Source organism: Dryobates pubescens, chromosome 3 (genome assembly GCF_014839835.1).
Source record: "Dryobates pubescens isolate bDryPub1 chromosome 3, bDryPub1.pri, whole genome shotgun sequence".
NCBI classification, from domain to species: Eukaryota; Metazoa; Chordata; class Aves; order Piciformes; family Picidae; genus Dryobates; species Dryobates pubescens.
In genome coordinates this window covers 49,084,281-49,109,819 of record NC_071614.1, presented here as the reverse complement: position 1 = coordinate 49,109,819, position 25,539 = coordinate 49,084,281, and the positions used below count along the sequence as shown (strand labels likewise).

Genomic DNA, 25,539 nt, shown 5'->3' with positions numbered 1-25,539 from the left:
GTGGCTCTGGGCAACCTGATCCAGTGTGAGGGGTCCCTGCCCATGGCAGGGAGGTTGGAAGTGGATGATCCCTGAGGTCCCTTCTGACCCTAACAATTCTGTGATATGACTCTGGGATGCAAAGTATCTGTAATGTTGCCAGATAAGCTCTTTCTCTCCCAGATGGACTAACTGTATTAGTACCTTCCTGGTGAAAAGGTTTCATCAGGTCATCTCTCCCACCTCACTTCCCCGGAGCACTGGCTCACATGAGGAAGACCACAAGCAGATCTGTTCCAGCAGCTCAGGGTTTAGATAGTGTGCTGCTGGCTGCCGAGTTAAAAATCATCTGAGTTAGTGGAAACACATTTGGCTGAAGTATTAACAGCAAAAAGAAGATTCATCCAATTTGCTGTTCATGTGCCACTGATGGTTTCTAAGAAGTGACACATGTCATAGGCACAAACCAGCTTTGCTCTCCCAACACTCACCTCTTCACTATTATTTCTATATATAAAACAAGGGAATAGAAAGCAGTGAAGAATATTTTCACCTATGAATATTATTCTCAATAATCACAGTCTCATGGTATGGTAGAGGTTGGAAAGGACCTCTGGAGATCGAGTCCAGCCTCACTGTCAAGGCAGATTCACCTAAAGACCCAGTATAGACCCCTGGGAGATACCCTCAGGCCTCCAAGTAGACTCTGTCCTACTGACCACAACTCTCTGAGCCCTGTCCTTTAATCAGTTCCCAATCCATCTCACAGACAGATAATAGCATCTGTGAACCAATAATTACAGATTAGGTCACAGGTGACCATGCTGCCCACCCTTGATTCTTCTCTTGGGTGCCTGAAGTTAGCCAGAAGCATCTGGTGCCAGAGATCAGAGCCCTTGTCACATCCAGGGTGCTTGAGGACGGTTTTAAGACTTTTGGAGGTAACTCTGCCCCCAGGGCCACTGTGCAGCGTGCATGAGGACTGCAAACTGTGCCCCTCTACAAAATGCTTGGTAGCAACACAAGCAGTGCTAATGGGTCTTGGCAGAACACAGGTTTATGAAGTTCCACACTGAAATGGCAGAAGCTGCCATTTCCCACTACAGCTAAATTTAATTTTCCTCCTTGCTGCTCCAGAGCTAAGCAGTATCTTTCTCCTACAAAGATCCTTTGCATAAAGTGAGAAAGGCAACAGACCTCCACAAATTAGAGCCCTAGTCTTCTTCCAACTTTCCATTTACTAAACAGATTCAAACCAGTTTAAAAGTGTCGAATGTCCTTTCCCAAAATCAAGGAGAAATCTCATTGGCATCTTGCTTCAGGTGAAAAATGGCAGGACTACAAAGGAAGACATCACAGCTCCTAAATCTGTTTCATCCATTCCTGGAAGCCTGTGTCTGAGGTGGAAGCACAGCTGCTCCACTTTTGTTGTGTTACTCTGACAGAACTAAAATGGATTTCTTTAGAAATTAAAGCAAAAACCCCCACAAGAAACTCGGAGGCTGCCACACAAAGTCAGAGATGAAAATCACATCAAATATCCAAAAATATTTCAAGCCTAACCACTAAGACTGAACCCTGAAACTTTTACATTTTTGAAACCTCAGTGGTAAATGCTGGCAACATCAAATATATTGACATCTAGAAGGCATTTGGAAATTTCACTGAAAATACTTTCAAACCCTTTTTGAAAATCCAAGCCAGAACCCACTTCAGACCTGACCCTGAGGAGTATGCTGCAGAGGCAGAGATGGTGGATGCTGAGATCATCAGGTGACAAACACACAAACTCTGAATCCTTGCCTACATGAACATCTTGCTAGGAGCCTGCCAGAAAGGGCTTTTTCATGGGGACAGCTGCAGAACTAAGGGCACAAATGCTTTTTAATGACAAAAAATTTTCAAAGGTCTTTTTGATGCATTCTAAGAAAAAACCCAACAGTTCAGGGAAGAATTAAAAAAACCTGAAGCCCTTCCTTTATAAAACCTGAAGCCCTTCCTTTTTGGCCATTCTTACTTATACTATACTTTTTGGATGAGACCACTTTCTGCTGGAAACTGACTGAGTTCAAGACATACTGAATGGGGGTGTCTTGGGCAGTCATGGTGTGTTCAGAAGAAATAACACAAGCAGCACAGCTGCACTGCTATCTCCAGATGTATAAAAGCCACACAACAGGTACTTGGTCGGTGTATGTGGACTTTTAATTCCTCCAGCAGCTCAAAATCTCTCAGAATCAGCCTTGAAATGCTACCCATGTACCATGCCCTGATATCAAGGTGAAAAAAGGGTGATTCAGCACTTAACCTAAAATTTAGTTGTTTTAAACTGGTCATTCCACACCATGCTGCTTTTCTGCCTTCTTAATCTACAATGAGATGAAAATATTGTATCCTGGGCAGCATCAAGAGGAGTGTGGCCAGCAGGTTGAGGGAGGATATTCTCCCCATCTACTCTGCCCTGATGAGACCCCACCTGCAGTACTGCATCCTGTTCTGGAGCCTCTACTACAAGAAGGATCTGGAGGTGCTGGAAGGTGTCCAGAGAAGGGCCAAGAGGGTGGTCAGAGGGCTGGAGCACCTCTGCTCTGGAGACAGACAGAAAGAGTTGGGGCTATTCAGTCTGGAGAAGACAAGGGTCCAAGTAGACCTTCTTGTGGTCTTCCACAAGAAAGCTTGGGAAAGATGTTTTAGGATGCCAGGTAGTGATAGGACTAGGGGGAATGGAGCAAAACTAGAAGTGGGTAGTTTCAGATTGAATATTAGAAAAAAAGTTCTTCACCATGAGGGTGTTGAGACACTGGAACAGGTTGCCCAGGGACATGGTAGAAGCTCCATCCTTGGAGGTTTTTAAAGCCAGGCTGGATGTGGCTGTGAGCAACCTGATCTAGTGTGAGGTGTCCCTGCCCTTGGCAGAGCGGTGGGACCTGGATGATCCTTGAGGTCCCTTCCAACCCTAACAATTCTGATTCTATGAAAATACTTTTTGCCCCTTCAAAGCCTTTTCCTTCTCCAGCTTACTCCCTCTGAAATTTGGTAGCAGTGGTACTGCCTCAGACACAGTAGATGGGAAAGGAGCCTCTAGAGATCTGGGTTAGCACAATGTCCAATGAGAGGAGACAAGGAAAAGGTTTGTGGCCATTGCCCATTCAAACACTTTAAGTATGTACACTTCCGAAGCAACAACTTCATTTACAAAATACAAATCAGTTGTTCAGTGCTATTTAGAAGATAACTAATACAATAAAGGCATAAGTAGCCTCTAATTTTCAAGCAATAGTGAGACTATAGTATCTCTTCTGGAGACCACTGTGGGAAGGGTGTGAAGTTTATAAACTACCAGGGAAGGTGCTGGATTTCCCTACATTAGACAGTTTCAAGGCTAAGCTTGACATGGTGCTGGGCACTCTCATTTAAATTATATTCTTACCCTGAAAGGTTGGACCAGATGATCAAGGCCCCTTCCAACCTGATATTCTAAGAAACCACATAATTTAGCAGAAAACAGGCATTTCACAAGTGCTAGCAAATACTTGTAATTTCTTAAGCAAACCAAAGTGAAGAGCAGGCTCATCAAAATCCATTTACCTGTTAAACCAGTCATCTGTGTAGCGGGGGTAGGGGTAGGGGTCATTGCTGCTGAAGTCATAGCTGGCTTTGGCATTCTGCAAAACACAAAGAAGTTCAGCAAGTCAGCATTGACACAGATCAGTGGGGAAAAGTGGAACACAATTTGAAGGAGCAAATGTGAACCATTAACAAACTTTGTCCTCTTCATTCTGTGAGATGCATCTGGAGGCAAACTGGTCCCTGCTGTGCTATGCCATTTCCCACACCAGCAAGCCTAGGACAAGATGCTTCCTGGAGCGCAAAGCCTTCTGTGAACCATGTGTGTTTCCAAGTAGTGTAGCTAATTGTGAGAGGGTATGAGAACTTAGGTTACTACCAAGGGCCTGTTCACCAACAATACAAGAGTATTTAGTTGCTATACTACTTAGTGTGGCATGACAAAGGTGAAATCCTATTTCCAAACAGTGATGGAAGTGACCAGACACTTGGATCTTCCCTCGTATAATTACTTTTGAAAAACTTATTTCATGGAATCACAGAACTGTCAGGGGTGGAGGGGACCTCAAGGATCATTCAATTCCAACCCCCTGCACACTACATCACATTACTGACAGACACATCCAGCCTGGTCTTATAAACCTCCAGGGATAGGGCTTCCACTGCCTCCCTGGGCAACTTGCTCCAGTGTCTCACCACCCTCATGGCAAAGAACTTCTTCCTAACATCCAATCTGAGTCTACCCGCTTCTAGTTTTGCTCCATTCCCCCTAGTCCTATCACTACCTGGCACCCTAAAAAGTCCCTCCCAAGCTTTCTTGTAGTCCTCCTTCAGATACTGGAAGACCACAAGAAGGTCTCCTCAGAGCCTTCTCTTTCCGAGATTGAATAGCTTCAACTCTCTCAGTTCTGTCTCCGTAAGAGAGGTGCATTTGTGGTACTACAGTCAGATTTCTAAAAGCATTTCAATGCCTAAGAATATAAATGTCTCAAAATTCAAGTGTGAAAACTACATTAATAATCTGCACATAAGCCTGAAAATCCCTTTCTTGGGGTTTAGAGGCTGAACAGCTTCACAAATGTGGCTTTTATGCACTTCTGAAAATGTCATCTCCTGTCCTTGCTTTTCATATAAATCTAAATCATTCCCAATTTTTCCCTATCAGCAGAGCTAAGGACACTCAACAACTTTTGGATGCTATACCTGGGAAGCAACTAGAAAGTTCCAGAAAGTCAATTGCCACGTTCTTTCTTCCCTCTTAATGAAAAAATAGAAGGTGACTGAAAATTAAGGTTTGAAAATATTTAGAAGCTTCAAGTGTATGTTCAGAGACTTTATATTTTAATAAACCCCACACTCAAGGAACAGAATTATGTTAAGTCTTAACTGACATGTACTTGAATTGTACACACTTGAAATGTGCACCTTTTTAAGACTTGGCTGAGCATGCTGTTGGAGATAATTTGAGACTTGGGTATCATAGGAATAGTTTTGCTCCTAAAAACACTCCCCTTCAGCAGATTCTCAGTTCTTGGGTTCCAGGAATAGATAGTCCATTGGTCTTTGGGTTTTGGACTCAAAACTCATAATTCTCAAAATACTGTGCCAGAATGAAATGGGGAAAACCTTGTGCTTGATCCTTGAAGGGGTAAAACTCACTATCTTTCAAGTTATTGTGCAGTGATTTTTTGTTGTTGTTTGGTTGTTTGGGTTTTTTGCAGGGGGGGAGGGTGATCACATCAGAAGGACTGGCTGCTTATGGACAGCATGGACAGTAAATGTTTTCAGTGTTTGAATGGAGCCGAGGATAGAGAAATGCCTACCATGCAGCTTCACAGAATGGTAGGGGCTGGAAGGGACCTCCACAGATTATCCAGCCCAAGCCCCCTGCCAAAGAAGGATCACCTAGGGCAGGTCACAGAGGAATGTGTCCAGACAAGTCTTGAAACGTCCATGTGAGTCTGGGAAGTCTCCAGAGAAGAAGCCTCCACAACCCCTCTGGGTAGCCTGTTCCAGTGCTCCCTCACAGTAAAGTTTTTCCTCATTGTTGAGGTGGAACTTCTGTGTTCTAGTTTGTATCCACTGCTTCTTGTCCTATCACAGGACACCATCAAAAAGAGACTGGCACCACCTTCTGGACACCCACCCTTCAGATATTTATAAATAAGATCTCCCCTTAGTCTTCTCTTTTCCAGACTCAACAGCCCCAGGTCTCTCAGCCTTTCCTCACCAGACAGATGTTGCAGTCCCTTAATCATACTCACAGCTTCTGCTGGAGACACTGTCTTTTCCAGCTCAGACACAGTTGAATTCCTTTGTGACCGCCCTTATTGATCTCTCCATATCTCTGGTTTTCAGCCTGAAGATGCCCTCCAATTTATGTCAGCTATAACCACAAATTCTCAGTGCTTCTCAGTCTCTGTGCCTAGGTGCACGTTTAAATTACCTCTTTTAATTAGCACAACTGCTTATACAGCACTTTGAGGGGCATAGATTTGTATGAGCTAAGATCATGACTTTTCAGCCAGAATAAAAAAAGGGAATTTGACTGTGGCCTTGTGGTGAAGAGGTTATTAAATTTATGAATATGAAATATGAATTATGAAAATATTATTTTTATTAATTAGCAAACTATTAATAACCGATGAATCACCAACTTATATACATGTTCTAGTGCACGTTCATGAAATACATTCCACAAGTGGCTTAGTGTTATGATTAGAACTTAATTGAACTAGTTACAGACTATTTCTATATTTATATAACAAAGGGTGCAGTTCGACCACTTGGCCACTAGATGGCGACTCGGCGGGACGTGGGCAGCTCCTGGCTATACACAGCAGTATTATAATCTTCCGTAATCGTCAGCGATCACTCTGCTAGACGCGGATACTTTGAACTGAGTGCTAGTGGATGGCAAGCATGTAGAAGATACTCTGTAGTTGTAGTTTGTAGCAAAGTGGGGGTCCTGCAGACAACTGTCACTGGACTGGTTCCCGGTCGAGTTAGACGGCGATGTTGGGTTGCTGTCTCCTCTCTCTGCAGTAGTGGAGAGGGAATAATGGAACCTGGGCTTAGCTCAAAAGCAGGTTCCCTTCAGGACTCGGTCGATTCCTTCCAGGCAACAGGGATCAGTCCTGGTCAGGGTTGGCCCATAGGGTCGGCCCTCGGGAGTCAGCTTGCACGACAGGGCTGGGCGACGGTTGCCGGTGCGTTAAGCGGTGGCTTCTCGTTTGCTGGGCTTAAAGGAACAGCGGGACATTCGGAGTGGTCCCGAGTTCGGTGAGTATAGGCACAAACAATGATTTGGTATTCCCTGAGGTTTACAGGGCTCAGAGCAGCACACGTGGCTGCTCCTCTCCCGCTGTGGCGGGGCTAGGCATATGTGGACTCGGTCTCAACCAAGTCCCTTCTCCCCGGCAACTGGGCAGGTCTTACCCTCGGGGGTTGGTCCAGTCCTCCGGTGGCACGGTGGGCTCTCCCGGTCAGTACGACTGGCTGTGGCGACGCTGGGCTCCTCGGACTCAGTGAAGGTCCTCCCTCTGGAGGTGATCCTCACGACTGCTCCTCAGGATGCAGAGGCTTTCAGTATGCGTGCATGTGTAACAGAAGCTAACAACAATAAGCTCAATGGCAGAGGCTGTGGCTCGAGAGTTGCTCTCTCGAGCAAGCACAGAAACAAAGTGAAAGAGGGGGCAACTTGTTTACCAACTGAGGTGATACTTATAGATTCCTTGAGGCTGGGTTTGACCAATGGGCACTCTCATAAACAACTGGCTTCAGCCTATGGAAAGCGTGAAGCTAGAATTCTGCCCATATTTGGTATTTGCACGAGCACTGCATGCACTGGGTGCGTGCTGGCCTGGCTAATACCTTGGCTTTTGTCTTCCTCCTAAACGAGGGGGAACTTGTCCACACGCTGGGACAAGATTCAGTATCTGGGCATAATGTGCCTTCACCACAGGCCTATAAATCATGAAGAACACAGAGAAGGTGGACAAGGAATTGTTATTTACTACTTGACACAATACAAGAACTAGTGGTAATCCAAAGAAATTACCAGAGGGAAAATGTGGAAGACAATGTCCCCAGCCTAATTATAATCATACAATGGTCAGGGTTGGCGGGGACCTTCAAAAGTCATCTAGTCCAACCCCTCTGCAGTAGGGGCATCCTCAACTAGATCAAAAAGCAATTAGACAAATTAAGGGAAGATGCACATGGAAGAGTCATTTAATGCTGTGCTTCCTCTTTCTCCAACACTCCACAAAACAGTGAATGCCAGATGCTGGGAGGCCACAATCAGGTAGATATCACATGGTCTCTGACTTGGTGACCATACTGCTCCTCAAGTAACCACTACTGGCTGCTGTTGGAGGCAGAATCCTGACAGAGAAGACTTTTGCCAGTGTGCCTTGTAAAACCCATAAGGCACAGATAATCCATCTCAATGTAGCATAGGAAGTATGGATTCTGCAGTGTCCAGGTCTGCATTTGTGCAGGAGGTTAGGCTTTATCCAGCACAGTAAAAAGAAATGAGCTTGTGAACAGAGGATCCAGGCCTGTTCTTTATTGACTAGAGCAGTATCTGCTCCTAGCAGGACAGGCTGGAGAGCAACATCCTATGATAAAGTCAACATAAAAATTATGACTCTCAGAGTAATTTAACTAGCAGATAAAACCTACTCAATCACAAATTAAATAAACTTTTTTACCCTACCAGACATAGCCTGGAAACTACGTAGACTGCAACTAAGCCTAGTTCCAGTGATTTCAGACTGTTTCTGTCAGGTCAGAATGGTCTAACCCAGTACTAAATTAGTTCAATATACTGCCAGCCTCTTAATTACTTAGAGATTCCATTTCCACTCTAAAAATATTGCAGAGATGAGAACTTAAACTTAGTCACAGGTCACCTGTGGATTTTCCCCATCTGGAAGAAATGCAGTTCTACTTACATAGACCCTAAGCTGAAAGTGGGTCTGGATGAGTCTGATTTTTTTCAGGACATCAACCAGTCTTGACTCTAGAATTCTCTTGTGCAATGCATTATGGCTGGAAAAGCCCTTCTAGCTGTACAGGTGTACTTGATTTTTGGATCACTGCACTCAAAGAAGAAAGCTATATAATGTAGCAGGAACCATCCACAAAGTGCAAAATTAAGAATTCTTAGAAAGAAAACAACTGCTGACTGCACAATTTATCTGCATTAGGGTCTTTGAGAAAAGACAGTGAGTTTCAGCTTCATGAAGAAATATTCCACCCACATAGAGAAGCAGTGGAATGGGTAATGAAAACAGCAGTGACAAGTACAAATGGACTGCTTCATGTTCCTAATTTAAAGATCAAATCCCTACATTTCTAAGCTTCAACCTTTTAAATTTTTCTTTTTATTTTTATTTTTTCTCTTTTTTTTTTTTTTTAAAGGTAGAAACTGGTGACAACTTACATCAGTGTCAACACCAGACCAACCAAAACGGAATGGCTTTGATAGATAACTAAAATGTGTTTTGGGAAGTGAATATTAAAATCTGTGCTCTGCCACTCTCCACAGGCTGGACTCTCCAGCAGGCAACAAGAGAAAATTTGTTGCTAATGTGGAGGTGGAATCATGGTGGGAACCCAGGAGGAAGCAACCGAAGCGAATGCAGATGAGGATCTGCAACAGCACACTGAAATGAAAGCATTTTGCTTTCCAATTCAGGTAATTCCGTTTCCTGTTTTAACGCCAAACTAGTCAGGTGGTAGTTATTTCTCCTAGACTTGCAGTGTCTACGACTTGATTTTCAATATCTAAGGTAGTCACCTGATACTTTTTCTCCAGGGAGAAACTCATGCCATCAATCTTAGGCACTGACTGCAGACTGCAGTCTAGCCTTACACAAGTCTAAGTCTGCAGTGTGAGAATGAGGTGAATCCTATGCCATGTGTTCAACCAGTTCATTGTTGCGAAGCAATTTGAATCTGATGTTTCTTAGTCACCATCTATCTACAATCACCTATAAATAATGTCTATTCCATAATGAAAATGCTAGTACAGAGAGGAATGGTATTTTATTTTAAGACTTATCTCTATTTTTGCATTATATCCTCTCCACCAAAGATGCTAACAGAAGAGTACTGGATCAGATGACGAGATTCTTTCAATCACTTATCAAGTAAAGGCTTGTATACCACGATGTGAATAGATGACTTTTGCTTATGTAAAAAAATTCTGCTTAAAACCAAGCTCAGACTGTCATTTACTAAAGGATTGTCCTGTACATCATAAAATATGTTCAGTAAAATCTTCTGTATAAAACATTCATTATGTAAAACATGACACTAGCAATAAATCAATTATCCAATGCATTGCTCACATCTCTACTAAAACGATGTACCTTGAATAACGCAGCAAGCCTCTGGAGTGTAATTCACATCCACTTCTCCTTCTTCTCTGTACCTCCAGAAATGTGACTCTGCACACATGCTAGCCCCCAAGACAAGCAATTTAAGAAACACATCCCACCGGCCACATCCTGATTGGTGACGTTAAAGAAGAGGTTGTTATGGGTTTAAGAACTACAGAGGTTCTTAGGTCCTCCAGGAGGACCAGGATAGTCCAGGAGGTGGGACACCAGAAAGAGTAATCTTTGTTATTTCATTCCCATCAACATTACTGTCTGTTCTGGCTTTCTCTCCCTCTCTCTGTTCCCAGCACAGACACTTACCTCTTGCAATGCAGGGGGAGGTTTGTGTCTGCCTGTGGCCTGGGCAAAGCTAAATTTTCAGATACACAATTCAGGCCTGCTATGGGTGGGGCATTGTGGTCTGGTGTTTGGCCTTGCTGGGGGGAAGGGTTTTGAAAGGTGTTGGCCTAGTAAAGTTGTGGTAAGCCCAGGTTGGAGAACTGGGCTGAGGCTGAATACGAATTTGTGCATTTTGAATTGTTTTATCCATTTGTGAATAGTGTTTCCATTTAAATTTCCAATTCCTTCCAATTCCATGGAATGTTTTTCTTTTACTCTGTTGGGGAGGGGTAAAATAGCTTTCTGTCTGCTCAACCCAAGACACAGGTGAACAGGGGTTTGTATCTTTCAAAAGATGAGAAACATTTTTAACACAGGTGGCACCTGATGTTACCCTCATCAGGCAATTGCAAATCCATAGAATCACAGAATTTCAGGGGCTGGAAGAGACCTTGAAAAATCACCTAGTCCAACCCCCCTGCCAGAGCAGGATCACCTACACCACATCACACAGGAATGCATCCAGGTGAGTTTTGAATATCTCCAGAGAGGGAGACTCCACAACCTCCCTGGGCAGCCAGTTCCAGGGCTCTGCCACTCTCAGAAAATCCGAGGCAGAAAGATACCTTCTTTATTTTTGGTTGTTTGATTTCTTTACTGATCCAACAAGCGTCCAAACCCCTGGGCTCAAATGATATAAAACCTCAGAGAAACTGTACTAAAATAACACCAGAGATCATGTGGTGGAAAAATAAATTTCAGGTTTGTACACACAAGCTGAAGAAAATGGAATATGCTCACCAGGAGGCGGAAAAAAAGGAGGCAACATAATATTTCACCTAGGAAAGGTGCTAGAAGGCTTAAAGGTCATTAATGGAAAACAGAGGCACTGTTGCCAAGTCAGTAGTCACGCAGCAAGCCCTCTCTGCCATGGGAAGCACACTGTTCTCTTTTCCTTTGTGGTTTGTTTGGTTTTTTAATGGAAATGAAAGAAATCTCCAACTTTGAAACAGCTCTGCCTCTACGTGAACTAATTTACATACCCTGTATTACCATCCCCCAAATTCAGAGCTGCAGATGAGACCTTGGCAAAACTGAGAATATATCCACAATGTAAAGGGCTGTGTTCAAAAATTACAGAATTGTCAGGGTTGGAAGGGAACCCAAGGATCATCTATTCCAACCCCACTGCCTTGGGCAGGGACACTTTCCACTAGATCAAGTTACCCAGAGCCACATTAAGCCTTAGAAACATCCAGAGATAGGGCTTCCACCACATCCCTAACCTTTAGGAGCAAATTCTGTCTGAATACCCTTCAGAAACATAAGCCTTTTACCCAGTTCTTACAGGTAGATAATAAAAGTAAAAATACTCAGCCAGAAACTAGCAGCCAGCTGCTGAATAATGAGTAAGACAGCAGCAGACTTTTCTGCCATCTTCCTTTTCAAAACAGTCACTGCATAATACATCTGGGCACCCTTTGAAATGAATGGAGTGGAGAAGTGTGCTGGGTCCTGACAATAACTGAAGAGGCCATAAGTCCTCCTGCTATTCAAGTTTCAGGTATTCAGTAGAGGCCCTGCCTAGACACAGAATAAGCAAGTACAAAGCAGGCTGCAATAGTGATTTCATTTGGTAATTACTGCTGAAAAAAGCGCTGACTCCAATTTCCTCAGCATTCATCAAGCATCTGGGATACAGGTAAAAGAAAAACTAGTGTGACTGAAGTCAAAAGTGGGTAAGTTGACCACAAACAACAGGTGACTGCTACTTAACTCAGAACCATAAAAACAGAGAAGACTTAATAATCCTCACAGCAGCATTATTTTAAATGTTACAAAGAAAAACAGCTTCACTGAGATCATCTTACCTTGTGTTCTTTTACTACATTAAACAGATTTCCTTTGTCAAGTAATTAATTAGCCTCTATAGACCCCTACAATATCCCACAAACTCTTATTTCACTTTTTTTTTTCAACCCCTAATTTCCTCCCTACTTGCCCTGCAGACAAAAATCAGAAAGCCACCATGAGTTACACTGCTGGCTACTGCTCTTCAGGACAGAAGCATCTTCCAAAGGAAAGGCTGTGGCTATACAGCCTCTTTACATCACAGGAGAGATAAAGCAGCTGGGCAGTACAGCAATATTGGATAGCATACAGATCTAATCACAAACCTTTTCAAGAACAGAAGAATTTTCTTTCAAAGAATAGAAGAAATTTACAATCCCATTCTTAGGTACCAAGACTGTTTTCCCAGTGAACCAAAGGAAAGTCCCAATGTATCCAGGTAAATGCCACCTAGCTCTCTGTGGCCGTTTGCTAATGCTTGGCTCAGAGATAGGTAGTCACACAGGATAGAAAAAATAAAACAAACAATAACCATGAAGACTCAGAGAAAATGTAGGCTGGGCAGAATTTTTCAGTTGAGAATTATTCCCCACCCCCCCCCCCCCCCCGCCAACTTGTCTGAATAAACCTAGCTTATTGAAATACTCTCCATTTCCTCTCCCTTGACACAGAAAGAAGCCTAAGCTTCTGAGGCAGGTGTGAGATGATATTAAAAAGCAAGAAGCCAAATGAACTTGTGCCTACAATGCAGAGGCTGCTTTGCAATTCACCTCTTGGCATTCTCAGCCTGCTCCACAATTTCACATTGACGCAGAAGAAACCTGAAGCACATCACCAGTTATTAATTTCTTAAAGCCAGAGCTCTGGAGGTAAAAGCAACTTAACTTACCAAAAATAAAAAGAAATCCTAGTTCTGCCCAGCCAAACATCCCTTGATTTTCAGAGAGGGTGAACAGGAATCTTTAAGGTATACTACAATGGACTAGGGAGTACTGAATGTTCATCCGGAGGCATGTTCCTAAGACACTTCCCTTAGTAAAATAAAAACAAATTAAGCAACTAGTTGCTGTTAAAGATTTTCAGGGAAAGCAGCAAATGTAAAGCTTTAAAGCTTCAGACTATGGAATGAAGTCATCAATTTCTCTAATTGGGAGGAGGGAAAATAAAAGCATGTGAGTGGCCAGAGATACATAAGCCATTGGATTAGAATCATAGAATTCTTCTGGTTGGAAACCAAAGCTCATAGAGTCCAAGCATCAACCTGACACCAACACGGCCAATAAACCATGTCCTGAATTGCCATGTCTATACATTTTTTAAACATCTCTGGGGATGGTGACTCCACCACCTCCCTGGGAAACCTGTTGCAGTGTTCAAGAACCCTTTCAGTCAAGAAGATTCTTCTAATATCCAATCTAAACCTCCTGTGGTGCAACTGCTATTCTGCTCCCCTCTGAGAGATGTTCATTATGCTTATTGCTTCTGTTGGTAATGGAACAGAAATGGAGCAATCTGAAACAGAGCAGGTGTTTAAAAATATCTTAACCACCTACATAGGTACTGAGAAATTAAATATTAATATGGAGAACACAAATGAACATGACTAAAATCAAACAACACAAAGCAAACAACCACACCAAGGTGAAGTGCCAGGACAGAAAGAATGGAATTAATTTCAAATGAACCAAATTAATTTTCAGGCACAGTGAAGGAGAGATGTTTAAAGCACTGGAAACGATCTGCATCTCTATCTAAAATGTTCTGCAAGTTTAGCTTATTCGAAGGGTTTGGCCAGAACTCTCCTCCTAAAACCACTTGCATGTTCCCAGTGGGTTTGAGACTTTCCTTACCAAAATCATCACTGGGCCTGAAAGTCTCTCTCTAACACATGTAAAATGTCAATGAAGCTTTGGGAGAAAGTAGTGTTCCCCACACCTACCATATAATTCACACTTCCCTGGAAATACCTTGGTAGCCAAAATGCAATTGCAGCATGAATTTTAATTAAGCTCTATTTCAATGCTGATGAATATTCAGGGATTTCAACACTGCTTAGTGTCTTAAACAGTGAGAGCAGTTCAAGCCAAAATGTGGTATTTTTCACTTTGGGGAAACAGCAGCTTTTAATTTCATTTTGTTGAACTTGAGTTTAAAATTCCATGGTGTTCACTGCCTCCAGGAGATTTGTTACTTTTTTTTTTACCATCTTCTCCCAAGTGGACCATGCACGAGAATGGGATGCTCTTGCTGCTCTTTTAATTCAGCGTGTTCTAGAAAGCAAACATTTAAACTGAGTTGATCCAAAATGTACATATTTCACTTTTGTTTTCCTGTGGACACTTGGAATTTATAAACCACTCATCTTTGCTAGCAAAAATATTTTTCTAATGGAAGACTTCTGGCCAGTTCCAGAAGCTAATTGGTGTGCAGAAAGGGAGGTAATAAAAAGACCCAAACCCCAACAAACAAACAAAACCAAAGCAACACCAGGTCCCTCCATGCCAAGCAGTGAGGACTAACATCTTCCCTCTACATTTTTTTTTCCCCAACTAAAAGAAAATTGTGTTTCAGGCTCAGGGGAGACCTTATTGCTGTCTACAACTACCTGAAGGGTGGTTGTAGTCAGGAGAGGGTTGGTCTCTTCTCCCAGGCAACCAGCATCAGAACAAGAGGACACAGTCTCAAGCTGTGCCAGGGAAAGTTTAGGCTCAAGGTGAGGAGAAAAAGTTCTTCACTGAGAGTTGTTAGCCATTGGAATGTGCTGCCCAGGGAGGTGGTGGAGTCACCGTCCCTGGAGGTGTTCAAGAGAGGATTGGCACTTGGTGCCATGGTTTAGTCATGAGGTCTGTGGTGACAGGTTGGACTTGATGATCTTTGAGGTCTTTTCCAACCTTGGTGATTCTGTGATTTTGTGATTCTGTGAGAAACCCTGGAGAGAGGCATAAGCCCATTTCAAAAGCACCAGCCAGAACTGTGGCCAGTAGTGTTGCCCAGGGATCAGTACTGGGTCCAGTTTTGTTCAATACCTTTATCAGTGACCTGGATGAGGGGATTGAGTGTACCCTCAGCAAGTTCACTAATGATACAAAACTGGGGGTGGGGGTGGGGGGGTGGGGGGGTGGATGACACTTGTCAGGCTATGCAACCATCCAAGAAGATCTGGACAGGCTGAGAGCTGGGTGAATCAAGAAAAGTGTGTCCAGCAGGTCTAGGGAGGTTCTTCTCTACTCTGCTCTCCTGAGACCACATCTGGAATACTGTGTCCAGTTTTGGACTCCCCAGTTCAAGAGAGATAGGGATCTGCTGGAGAGAGTCCAACAGAGAGCCATGAGGATGATTAGGGAACTTGAGCACCTCGCCTATGAAAAGAAACTGAATGACCTGGGGCTATTTAGTCCTTAGAAGACTGAGAGGTGATCTGATCAATGTCTATAAATATCTGAGGGGTGGGTGTCAAGTGGAGGGGGGCAAGCTCTTTTTGGTGGTGTGCAATAAGACAAGGAACAGGTACAAGCTTGAACATGGAAAGCTTCACCTCAACATGAGGAGAAACTTCTTTACAGTGAGGGTGACAGAGCACTGGAACAGGCTGCCCAGAGAGGTTGTGGAGTCTCCTTCTCTGGAGACTTTCAAAACCTCCCTGGATGCATTCCTGTACAGACTACCCCAGATGATCCTGCTTTGGCAGGGGAGTTGGATTCAATGATCTCTGGAGGTCCTTCCAACCTCTAATGTACTGTGATACTGTGAACTGGTGCAGAAGTATCCTCATCTGCTGTCTTCCACCCCTGTGCATTTCTCATTTCAACAATCTTAATTTACTTTCCACAGATGATGCTTTGAATGAAAATTAATATCACTGCTTAATGATTAAGGTGATTAACCACCTTGCACTTTCTCAGTGTGAAGCTGATTAAGTACATTGATTATAGAGAAAAACAAATGCTGCAGACAATGTACAGTCTTTAGCTTGTGCAGCAAGTCCCTTTGGCACAACCTCACACTGCTTGCACACCAGGCATTCATTTAAGTTGAAGATTATCCCTTTAAGGTGGTTCTAGTACAGAATAAATTGACTTTTTTTGCTCTTAAAACAATATATTAGTGTATTTCTGATTCCAGAGCAATTGTACTCTGAGGATATTTGACAGCCAGCAGAAATCAGTGTGCCCCCCTGAAGAGGCCAACATCAGTGGAGCAATGCCAACTCCAGCTGTACAGATGGTGCTAAGCACCAAGCCCTAGAAATTGCCAAGCTTCTAGGGTCCAGATCTCTCATAATGGATGTTAGCAGAGCAGTTAGCATAACATCTTTCAGTGTGAGAAATCCAGATTTTAGCTGCAAACACAGTTCTGGATGTGACACAAATCACCTCTCCTAAATGTAACCATGCTCCTTTTGCAAGCTGCAGGCTGATATGCAGAAAAAAGCTCTTTCCATGCCATTTGGCCATAGAAAATAATCCAGAGGAGAAAGAGACTTCAAATTCTTTTTGCTGTTCCATCTTTTTAATTGAGTTGAAAGCTAGAAGGCTGTGATAACATCTATGGTTACAAAACACTTTTATCTTTCGTGAAGTAGAAGACACTGACATCTCCTCTGCATAACTGCATGGCTTCTCTCTCCTATTAGCAGAGCTCATATTACACTGCTATAAGGCAGTGAAGAGGAACTGTACAGTCATTTTGTCCACACTCTGTCACATAAGCACCATTGTGACATGTACCTGCAAAACTAGTTACTGTTGGGAGCAGGAGAGGACTGTTTGCAGGACCCCATTATGTCTTCCAAGATGTGAAGCATTCTCTGTGTGTGACAGTATCAGTATCACAGTATCACAGTATCACTAAGGTTGGAAGAGACCCCAAGGATCATCAAGTCCAACCTGTCTCCACAGACCTCACGACTAGACCATGGCACCAAGTGCCACGTCCAATCTCCCCTTGAACACCTCCAGGGACGGTGACTCCACCACCTCCCTGGGCAGCACATTCCAATGACGAACGACTCGCTCAGTGAAGAACTTTCTCCTCACCTTGAGTCTAAACCTCCCCTGGCACAGCTTGAGACTGTGTCCCCTTGTTCTGGTGCTGGTTGCCTGGGAGGAGAGACCAACCCCCTGCTGGCTACAACCACCTTTCAGGTAGTTGTAGAGGGCAATGAGGTCACCCCTGAGCCTTCTCTTCTCCAGGCTAAACAATCCCAGCTCCCTCAGCCTCTCCTCACAGGGCTGTGCTCAAGGCCTCTCCCCAGCCTTGTTGCCCTTCTCTGGGCACGTTCAAGTGTCTCGATGTCCTTCCTAAACTGAGGGACCCAGAACTGGACACAGGACTCAAGGTGCGGCCTAACCAATGCAGAGTCCAGGGGCACAATGACCTCCCTGCTCCTGCTGGCCACACTATTCCTAATGCAGGCCAGGATGCCATTGGCCCTCTTGGCCACCTGGGCACACTGCTGGCTAAAAAAAAATAAGCAAAAGAACCAAGCGGAGCTGTGCTGAAGCAGTGGTGCCGATCGGCTACCGAGCCAAACTGGCGCCGCGCGCACAGCCCGGGCAGGATTTAAACCTGCCGCCGCTGACGTCAGGCTCCCGTTCCCGCGCACGCTCGCAAGAGCACGGTCCCGCCAGCACCCCTGCCCACCAGGACTCCCCCGATCCGCAAAACCCCAGAAGCAAGGTGACAAACCCAGGACACTTTGCAAGAGCACACAGAACCTTACTTGCCCGGCTAATCTTATCAGAGAAGGCACAATTTCTTCTTAGTCCTTTCCTACATTCAGGGAAAAACAAAAAGGTTGCCCAGAAGAGAGATGAGCCCAGAAGCTGATCCTGCACAAAACAACAGAAAAAAACCCCAGCCAAGTCTGAAGCAGAGAACTTCATTCTCTTGCAAGTAACTTCTAATTTATGTCAGCGAAACTTCATTGCCTTGCATGTCCTGAATGATCATCTTCTGAAGACTAAAACCAGCCCCCAAGCTGCCAGAAGCCACCTGAGTAGAATGAACTGCCCAAGAAAAGGCTTCAGTTGCTAAGACATCAGTCAGGTGGCGTTTAAACACTTGCTCCTTCTTTCTATCCTGAGAACAGAGAGGCTTCATTTTGTCTCAACAATTTCTTGATGAAATTTCTGCTGCCATCTCTTTTAACGGCATCCATCAAAGGGAGTACTTACTGAATCAGCACTGAGTAGAAGGATATTTATCCCAGGTTCTGGCTGGCAATTTTTAATTGTGATGCTATTTTTTTGTTTTAGAAAACCTGCTAGCCAAACCCCCAAACCTCAAGCGACGTCACAGAACCAAACTAAACCAGGCAACACAAAATTCAATTAGTGAGGTGTTGAAACAAAACAGTTTTATCCTGTTCTTTGTATTTTTATAATGTAAATGCTATTTAAACATTGAAGTTAAAAATAGGTACTAGCAACAATGGCCAGCATGCAGAGTTTGCCCATAAAATATCTTTGATGTATTAGCAGCAAAGGTTTATTGAAGTGTCTACTACATCTGCTCAACAACGCCTTTGAAATGCAGTAGGAAATGGCAGTGGGACTGTCTCAGGCTTTCTTGAAAACCTTGCTGTAGGAACTGGATCTCATAAAACTGACCAATTTATTCCATGAATCTATGAAATCACTCACTAATGCCAGGCAAGTGTGAGCTTGGCTGCTCTGGTTTGGCCTTTGGATTCCCTGGGCTGACACTATTGACAGTGCAGAGACACTGGGAGCCTTTCAAGGTCTTCAGAGGCTTTCCACCAAATTTTGGTCTTGGAAGGGTAACATTTTTCTTGCTACCACTTACATGTGAACTCTATTTGACTTGGACAATTACATCAGCTGGGATTTCTGTGGGGCAAAGCAGCATGGTTCAAAAAATGTCAATGGAGCTTTGTCAACTTACACAACCCACAATTAGGCCCCAGTGATTTTGGTGGAGATACTGATGGATTTACATTGGTAAATCATTGAGATCTGGCTCACAGCCTCCAGAATAATTTGCAGGTCCTTTTGACAGTGTGCAGGGAGGACAAAGCATTTTTGGAAATTCACACTAATGAAGGCAACACAGACTTTCAGAAAGAAAGAAGATCCTTTGTGCTGTTGCTAAGCTTTGCTGCACACAGTGCAGTGTGTAATTTATCGCCTGTACTATCTCTTCCTTCTTTCATGGCAGTAAAGATTTTTCAGTGATGTTTTTGTTCCTCCAGCAAACAATGAAAATTGTAGCTCATAACAGAGGTAGAGAATTCTACTGCTTATCTGATAATTATTCAAAAAATATGCCTTGGATTGTCTCTCCTTGAGGTGGAGGGAAGCTGCTCCCCGTGACAAATTACCAGAAGTTGAGAGAGAGACTTCTCTGTGTTTGAAGATGTCCGAAGGGGGAAGGGAAGAGAGGTAACATCTTTATTAATGATCTTTTTTAAAATTAACATCTTTATTGATGATCTGGACGAGGGCATTGAGTCCATCATCAGTTAATTTGCTGACGACACCAAGCTGGGGGCAGGAGTTGATCTGCTGGAGGGCAGAGAGGCTCTGCAGAGGGACCTGGACAGGCTGGACAGGTGGGCAGAGTCCAACGGCATGAGATTGAACACATCCAAGTGCCAGGTGCTGCACACTGGCCACAACAACCCCATGCAGTGCTACAGGCTGGGGTCAGAGTGGCTGGAGAGCAGTCAGGCAGAGAGGGACCTGGGGGTGCTGGTCGATGGTAGGCTGAACATGAGCCTGCAGTGTGGCCAGGCAGCCAAGAGGGCCAATGGCATCCTGGCCTGCATCAGGAACAGTGTGGCCAGCAGGAGCAGGGAGGTCATTCTGCCCCTGTACACTGCACTGGTTAGGCCGCACCTTGAGTACTGTGTCCAGTTCTGGGCCCCTCAGTTTAGGAAGGAGGTTGACTTGCTGGAAGGAGTCCAGAGAAGAGCAACAAAGTTGGTGAGGGGTTTGGAACACAAGCCCTACGAGGAGAGGCTGAGGGAGCTGGGGTTGCTTAGCCTGGAGAAAAGGAGACTCAGGGGTGACCTTATTGCTCTCTACAACTACCTGAAGGGAGGTTGTAGACAGGCAGGGGTTGGTTTCTTCTCCCAGGCAGCCAGTACCAGAACAAGAGGACACAGTCTCAGGCTGTGCCAGGGGAGGTTTAGGTTGGATGTTAGGAAGAAGTTCTATAGAGAGAGAGTGATTGCCCATTGGAATGGGCTGCCCGGGGAGGTGGTGGAGTCGCCATCACTGGAGGTTTTCAGGAGGAGACTTTATGGGGTGCTTGGTGCTGTGGGTTAGTTGTTTAGGTGGTGTTGGATTGGTTGATGGGTTGGACGCAATGATCTTGAAGGTCTCTTCCAACCTGGTTTATTCTATGTATTCTGTGTAAGACTACCTGCTGTTCACATTCAAATGTGAAATGGTAGATGAAGAAAACTTCAACTGTGGGATAACTCCAGAAAGTATGCCCTCATACCTTATATAGGGCACTTTAGTGCTCAGCAAAACTTCCTGTGTACAGCCTGAATGACACCTGGCAAGGACCCTGGGAGATTGACAGATTGGTTTGGGTTGGAAGGGACCTTGAAGATGATCTAGTTCCAACCCCCTCACTTTGGGCAGGGACACCTTCCACTAGACCAGGTTGCTCAAGGCCTCATTCAACTTGGCCTTGAACACCTCCAGGGAGAGGGCATCCATGACCACCCTAGGCAATCTGTTGAAGTGTCTCACCAGCCTCAGTATAATGAATCTCTTTCTAACACCTAGTCTAAATCTACCGTCCTTGAGCTTCAACAGAAGGTTGTATCACAAAGACATTACAGAGAAGGAAAGACAAAGTTAGGAGAAGGACAATGCACTGCTAAGATGGTTGCATGTTATTTTAGCATGTGTTACATCTGTCTAACTCCACAGATTTCAGCATCTTTTTTCTTGTCCAAATGAATTCTACTACTATTGATTACTAAGAATGTATCAGTACCCTGTAAAAAGTTACCTATTCAAATTTTCACTCCTATTTTCCTACAGTAAATGTTCGTCTTGTTCCTGCCCACCTCCAGTGTCCTTTTTTCAAGCAAATTTTCAGCTTCAGAGAGGCCAGACACTGAAACCAGAAACTTTTCACTGTCAGCTCAAGTCTCCTAACAGGATCCTAATTTTTGTCACTACTGCTAATCAGGTACAAACTTGCTTACACAAGTGAGTTGCTGCTCCTTACATTGGGTCCTTGCTGCTCTAAATGAGATAATGAAGCTACACTGACCTTCACCGGCAGACACTGGCCAAACCAAGAAGGAACACCATACAAACTGATAGAAGAGAGAGAGATCAGCTTATGCTTATGTTTGTGGCACTACAAAGCTCCATTCCCTCTCTTAGGGTTTTCTTTGAAACAATGTGCACCCCCTCACAGCTGCTCCTCTCTTTTATTAGACATACCTGGTACATAGCCCTTCTTTGCTTTTCTTTCTCACCTTGGAAAAGTCAGTCCTGAAATTTGCTGGTGTGGCTGTTTGACACTGTGCCTTTAAGAAAGGGGCACACTGGCTAAATGTTTATAAAAATATTTTGGTATTCTAAACGAATTTCATTGGTAGGATTGTGGGAGGTGAGATTGTTAGACCCAGGGTAGCTGGGACTTTCTCTCGGTCTTCCTTTCTTCACTGTCCCTTTCGGCTGGATCTGCTTCTGGGATTCTGGCCAACTAAGATAAGAACTAACTCCCTGTGCATAGGCCTCCGTCTGCTGTACTAACTCCCCTTTCTTCTCGTCTTCTACCTCTTTGGGGGAGAAGGGAGGTAGGGGGGTGAAGGGGGCACAGGGGGAAGCCCCCTCTGTGGGGGGTCTGGTTTCTGGTTGAGTTCATTTGCTGTATATTCCTGTATATATTGTAAAATACCTGTATTTGTTGTGTTACATAGAATCTGTTTCCTTGTAAAATATACTCTCATTTCTCCGACTGGCTTTAGCCGTGGTCTCTTTCTCAGTGGGGGAGGGAAAGCAGAGCCTTTCCTTTCAAACCACCACAGCTGGCTTTGTATGTAGAGCCTGAGTTGAAAGGAAACCATGGACTACATCAGGCATCAACTTTTTAATTATCAGGTCATAATGAAGGGTTCTCTTTGTGGGAAAAAGAATAATTTCCTGAAGGAAAAGCCTCTGCGAGGTTTCCAAAGCTTGGAAGAAAATATTGATCTTTTGACAACGCAGTCATGGCGCAGAATGGAAAATTCCAGCTTTGCAATAACCCCCTGGTCCCAGAAAAGCAAGCAGATACACTGCAGCAAGCTGAGAGGGGGTGCTGGGAGAGCAATCCATCCAGACTGTGAGCAATGCACACGCTTTTCAACATATATAAAGTGCATTCAAAAGAGAAATGGATGATTCAAGCAGTAAACCTCAGGAATTGCAAAGCAAATTATGGCCAGAAATGCCCTCCAGATGAGAGGTCATGGTAATTAGGAGAAAATACAAATGGTGATGTTCTTTACAAAGGTCTTTCTTTTCTCTGACCCTCCATTTTCTCTAAGAGCTAACTCCTGTCACACTATTCAAGCAAAAAAAACCCCAACCAAACCAAACCAACAAACCAGCAACTGAAAAGCACAAAAGCCAAACTGAAGTGAGTAACCAATATCAGGTTTTGATACTTAAAAATGTGCCAAGCCCACCACCTTTGGGAAACTTCCTAACTGCTCCCAGTTTCCTAAGGAAGATAGGGAGATATTGTCAGAGCATGCAGGAATTTACCCACTTGAGAAACATAAGATGGGGACTTTTTGTTTCCTAAAAAGAAAACATTGAACTAAAGAGAAAGCTGCCTCAAAGTGCATATGTCTCAGAAAAAAAACAAAACTACTACAGCAACTGCAGAGAGATGCCTGCACAAAGTGAGTTGCAAACTCATTTCTTAAGACACTTGTTTTGCTGTATTTTTACACCCAAACTGATCTTTCCTTCTGCTGAATTTAAGTCCTTGTCTTTAGTTCACGCCCAAATTACTACCTACTGGGAAAGAAAGATCTCTGAGACACAGCAGATTGTGTCAGAGCAAGATCTCTTAGGACTCAAGGAGGCCCTGGCAGCCTTGCAGACAGAGGAGAGAGGTGAAGTGCAGGTGAACCAAGCCCTGCAGCCGATGTGCTGTCCTTTGGCGAAGGAGGAGAGGGCAGATTTTAGCAGTGGGAGCAGACATCAACCTTGCCCTTCAGCCAGCCACCTCTCAGGCACAGCTCATGCAGCCAGCTCTGTGTGAGGAGGTGCACGACCTCTTGCTGGTTTCCAAGTTCACCATTTTGCTGCTTACCCTGAGAAGTGCTAACTTCCCAGCACACTTCCTTGCTGTGTCATCTGGTATATTCAGCAAGGAATTAAAAGCGAACCTTAGGCAATAAGGATGACCTATGCAAGCTCCAGCCTATTTCTGTTTTTCCCCCTCACTGCAGTGACAGCCTCGAATCACAGAGTGGTAACTTGTATTTTTGCATTTCTGCATTAGAACCACTGGGCTGGTATCTGCTTTAAGGCTGTGATCTTTCAGATGGGGTTTCTGATGCTGCTTTAATGAGTGTCTTACCAACCACTTTTTCCTCAGTCTTCTCAGAGAATCATAGAATTGTTAGGGTTGGAAGGGACCTCCCTGCACAAGCCATAGCTAATACTGCATTTTGTTCCCTCACAGCCTGATGGAGCCTCATTGCTCCACTAATGGATTTCTCCTTGCTTGGACAAAGTCATTCCTACATCAACCTTTCAAGATTGTCATGTCAAGATGAATTGCCTTACAAGTTTTCCATGACTGTCATTAAAGTGTTTGTTATCCTCACAGCCAGACAGCTTTTCCTCTCCAATTTTCATCCCAGTATTTCTCTTCTGTACTCTCAGACTTCTCTCCAGCTCCAGTATTTTCTGATTTCAGTATCATGTCTTTGCATTGTCATTCTCTGTGCCATTTGCCACTAATTTCCAGAATACTCATCCTGCCACTCTAAAAACTACACATTTCTGCTCAGCCTGCCTGAGCTAACCATCTGCCCTGCTGCTATCCATCAAACACAAAATATTTTTAGAATTAAAACACCCCCACAGTATTACTGGGAAGTCTATTTTTGGTTTCTGGGCACAATCCCAGGTTCAATGCTAACAGCAGAACTCTTCCTATTTGACGTCATATCAGGTATGATGTACGGACTTTTTGCTTATTTGAAACACGATTTTTCGAAGCAGAATAAACCCATAAGCTTTGTTGATGCTTGCTGCTGAAAAGTGAGTAAAGAGCACAAGTTTTGCCCAGATCACATGCTAGAACATACATAAAACATATGATCCCTACAAAGGAAAAAAACGCTACAAACTTACAAACTTCTGTATTTTTATCAATTTATGGGAACATCCTACTGAGTTATTCTTCTTAGGAGAGAGCTTTACAGTCAGGGCACAGGGTTTAATTAGCTGCTACCAAGTTATTAAGCCAGTTGGTAAGGAGTGAAACTGACTACCTTGCACTTTATCTCTGTGGTCAGCTTCATTTCTTGTCTGAAGTAAACACCTTCTGTATCTGTTTTGTTCTCTACCATATGTGCATTTTTACTTGCAACAACAAAAAGATTTTCATCCTGTGTGTTACTATTTTCCAAACACCAATCAGGTAAAACTAATTGTCTTGCTCTCTTTTGTGAGGCCACACCTTGAGTAATGGGTTTAATTTGGGGCCCTGGACTCCAAGACAGATGTTGAGGTGCTGGAGCATATCCAGAGCAGGACAACCAAGCTGGTGAAGGGTCAGAAGAACAGATCTAGTGAGGAGCAGCTGAAGGAACTGGGGTTGTTGAGTCTGAAGAAGAGGAGACTGAGGGGAGACCTCATTGTTCTCTACAACTACTGAAAGAGATTGGAGTGAGGTGAGGGTTGGTCTCTTCTCCTTGGTATCAGGTGACAGAGTGAGAGGAAACGGCCTGAAACTGTGCCAGGGGAGGTTTAGGTTGGCTATTAGGAAAACATTAATTTCCTTAAAGAGTGGTCAGGCATTGGAACAAGCTCCCCAGGGAGGTGGTGGAGTTACTGTCCCTGGAAGTGTTCGAGTCATGTGTAGACATGGCACTTCAGGACATGGTTTAATGGCCATGGTGGTGTTAGGTTGACAATTGGACTTGGTGACCTTAGAGGTCTTTTCCAACTGAAACAATTATATGATCTATGTTTCTGAAGTTGTTCTATGTGAATGGCTCATGGTTTTACCAAAATGTCCAGTTGCCTGTGGTGTTCTTTTCATTTAATTGAAATTGCAAACTAAACCACATTGCTCAGCTGAAAAAGCCTGGGCTTCCCTCAGGAAGCCAATCACTGCAGGAGAATGGGAAGACCTCAAAGCAGAGACACTGCAACCCAGTAAGGAGACACAGCTACTTGATGTTCACTGT

At 44.0% G+C, this 25,539-nt stretch overlaps 1 protein-coding gene across 1 annotated transcript in view; it reads right to left on the bottom strand.

Moving 5' to 3' along the window:
• Positions 1-25,539, bottom strand: part of PCSK2 (proprotein convertase subtilisin/kexin type 2) — a 122,211-nt gene that overhangs the window by 32,077 nt on the left and 64,595 nt on the right. Inside the window, exon 6 of the mRNA XM_054180118.1 lies at positions 3,568-3,644. Coding sequence (XP_054036093.1) covers positions 3,568-3,644 — 77 coding nt within the window. The remainder of the gene's footprint in view (positions 1-3,567; positions 3,645-25,539) is intronic.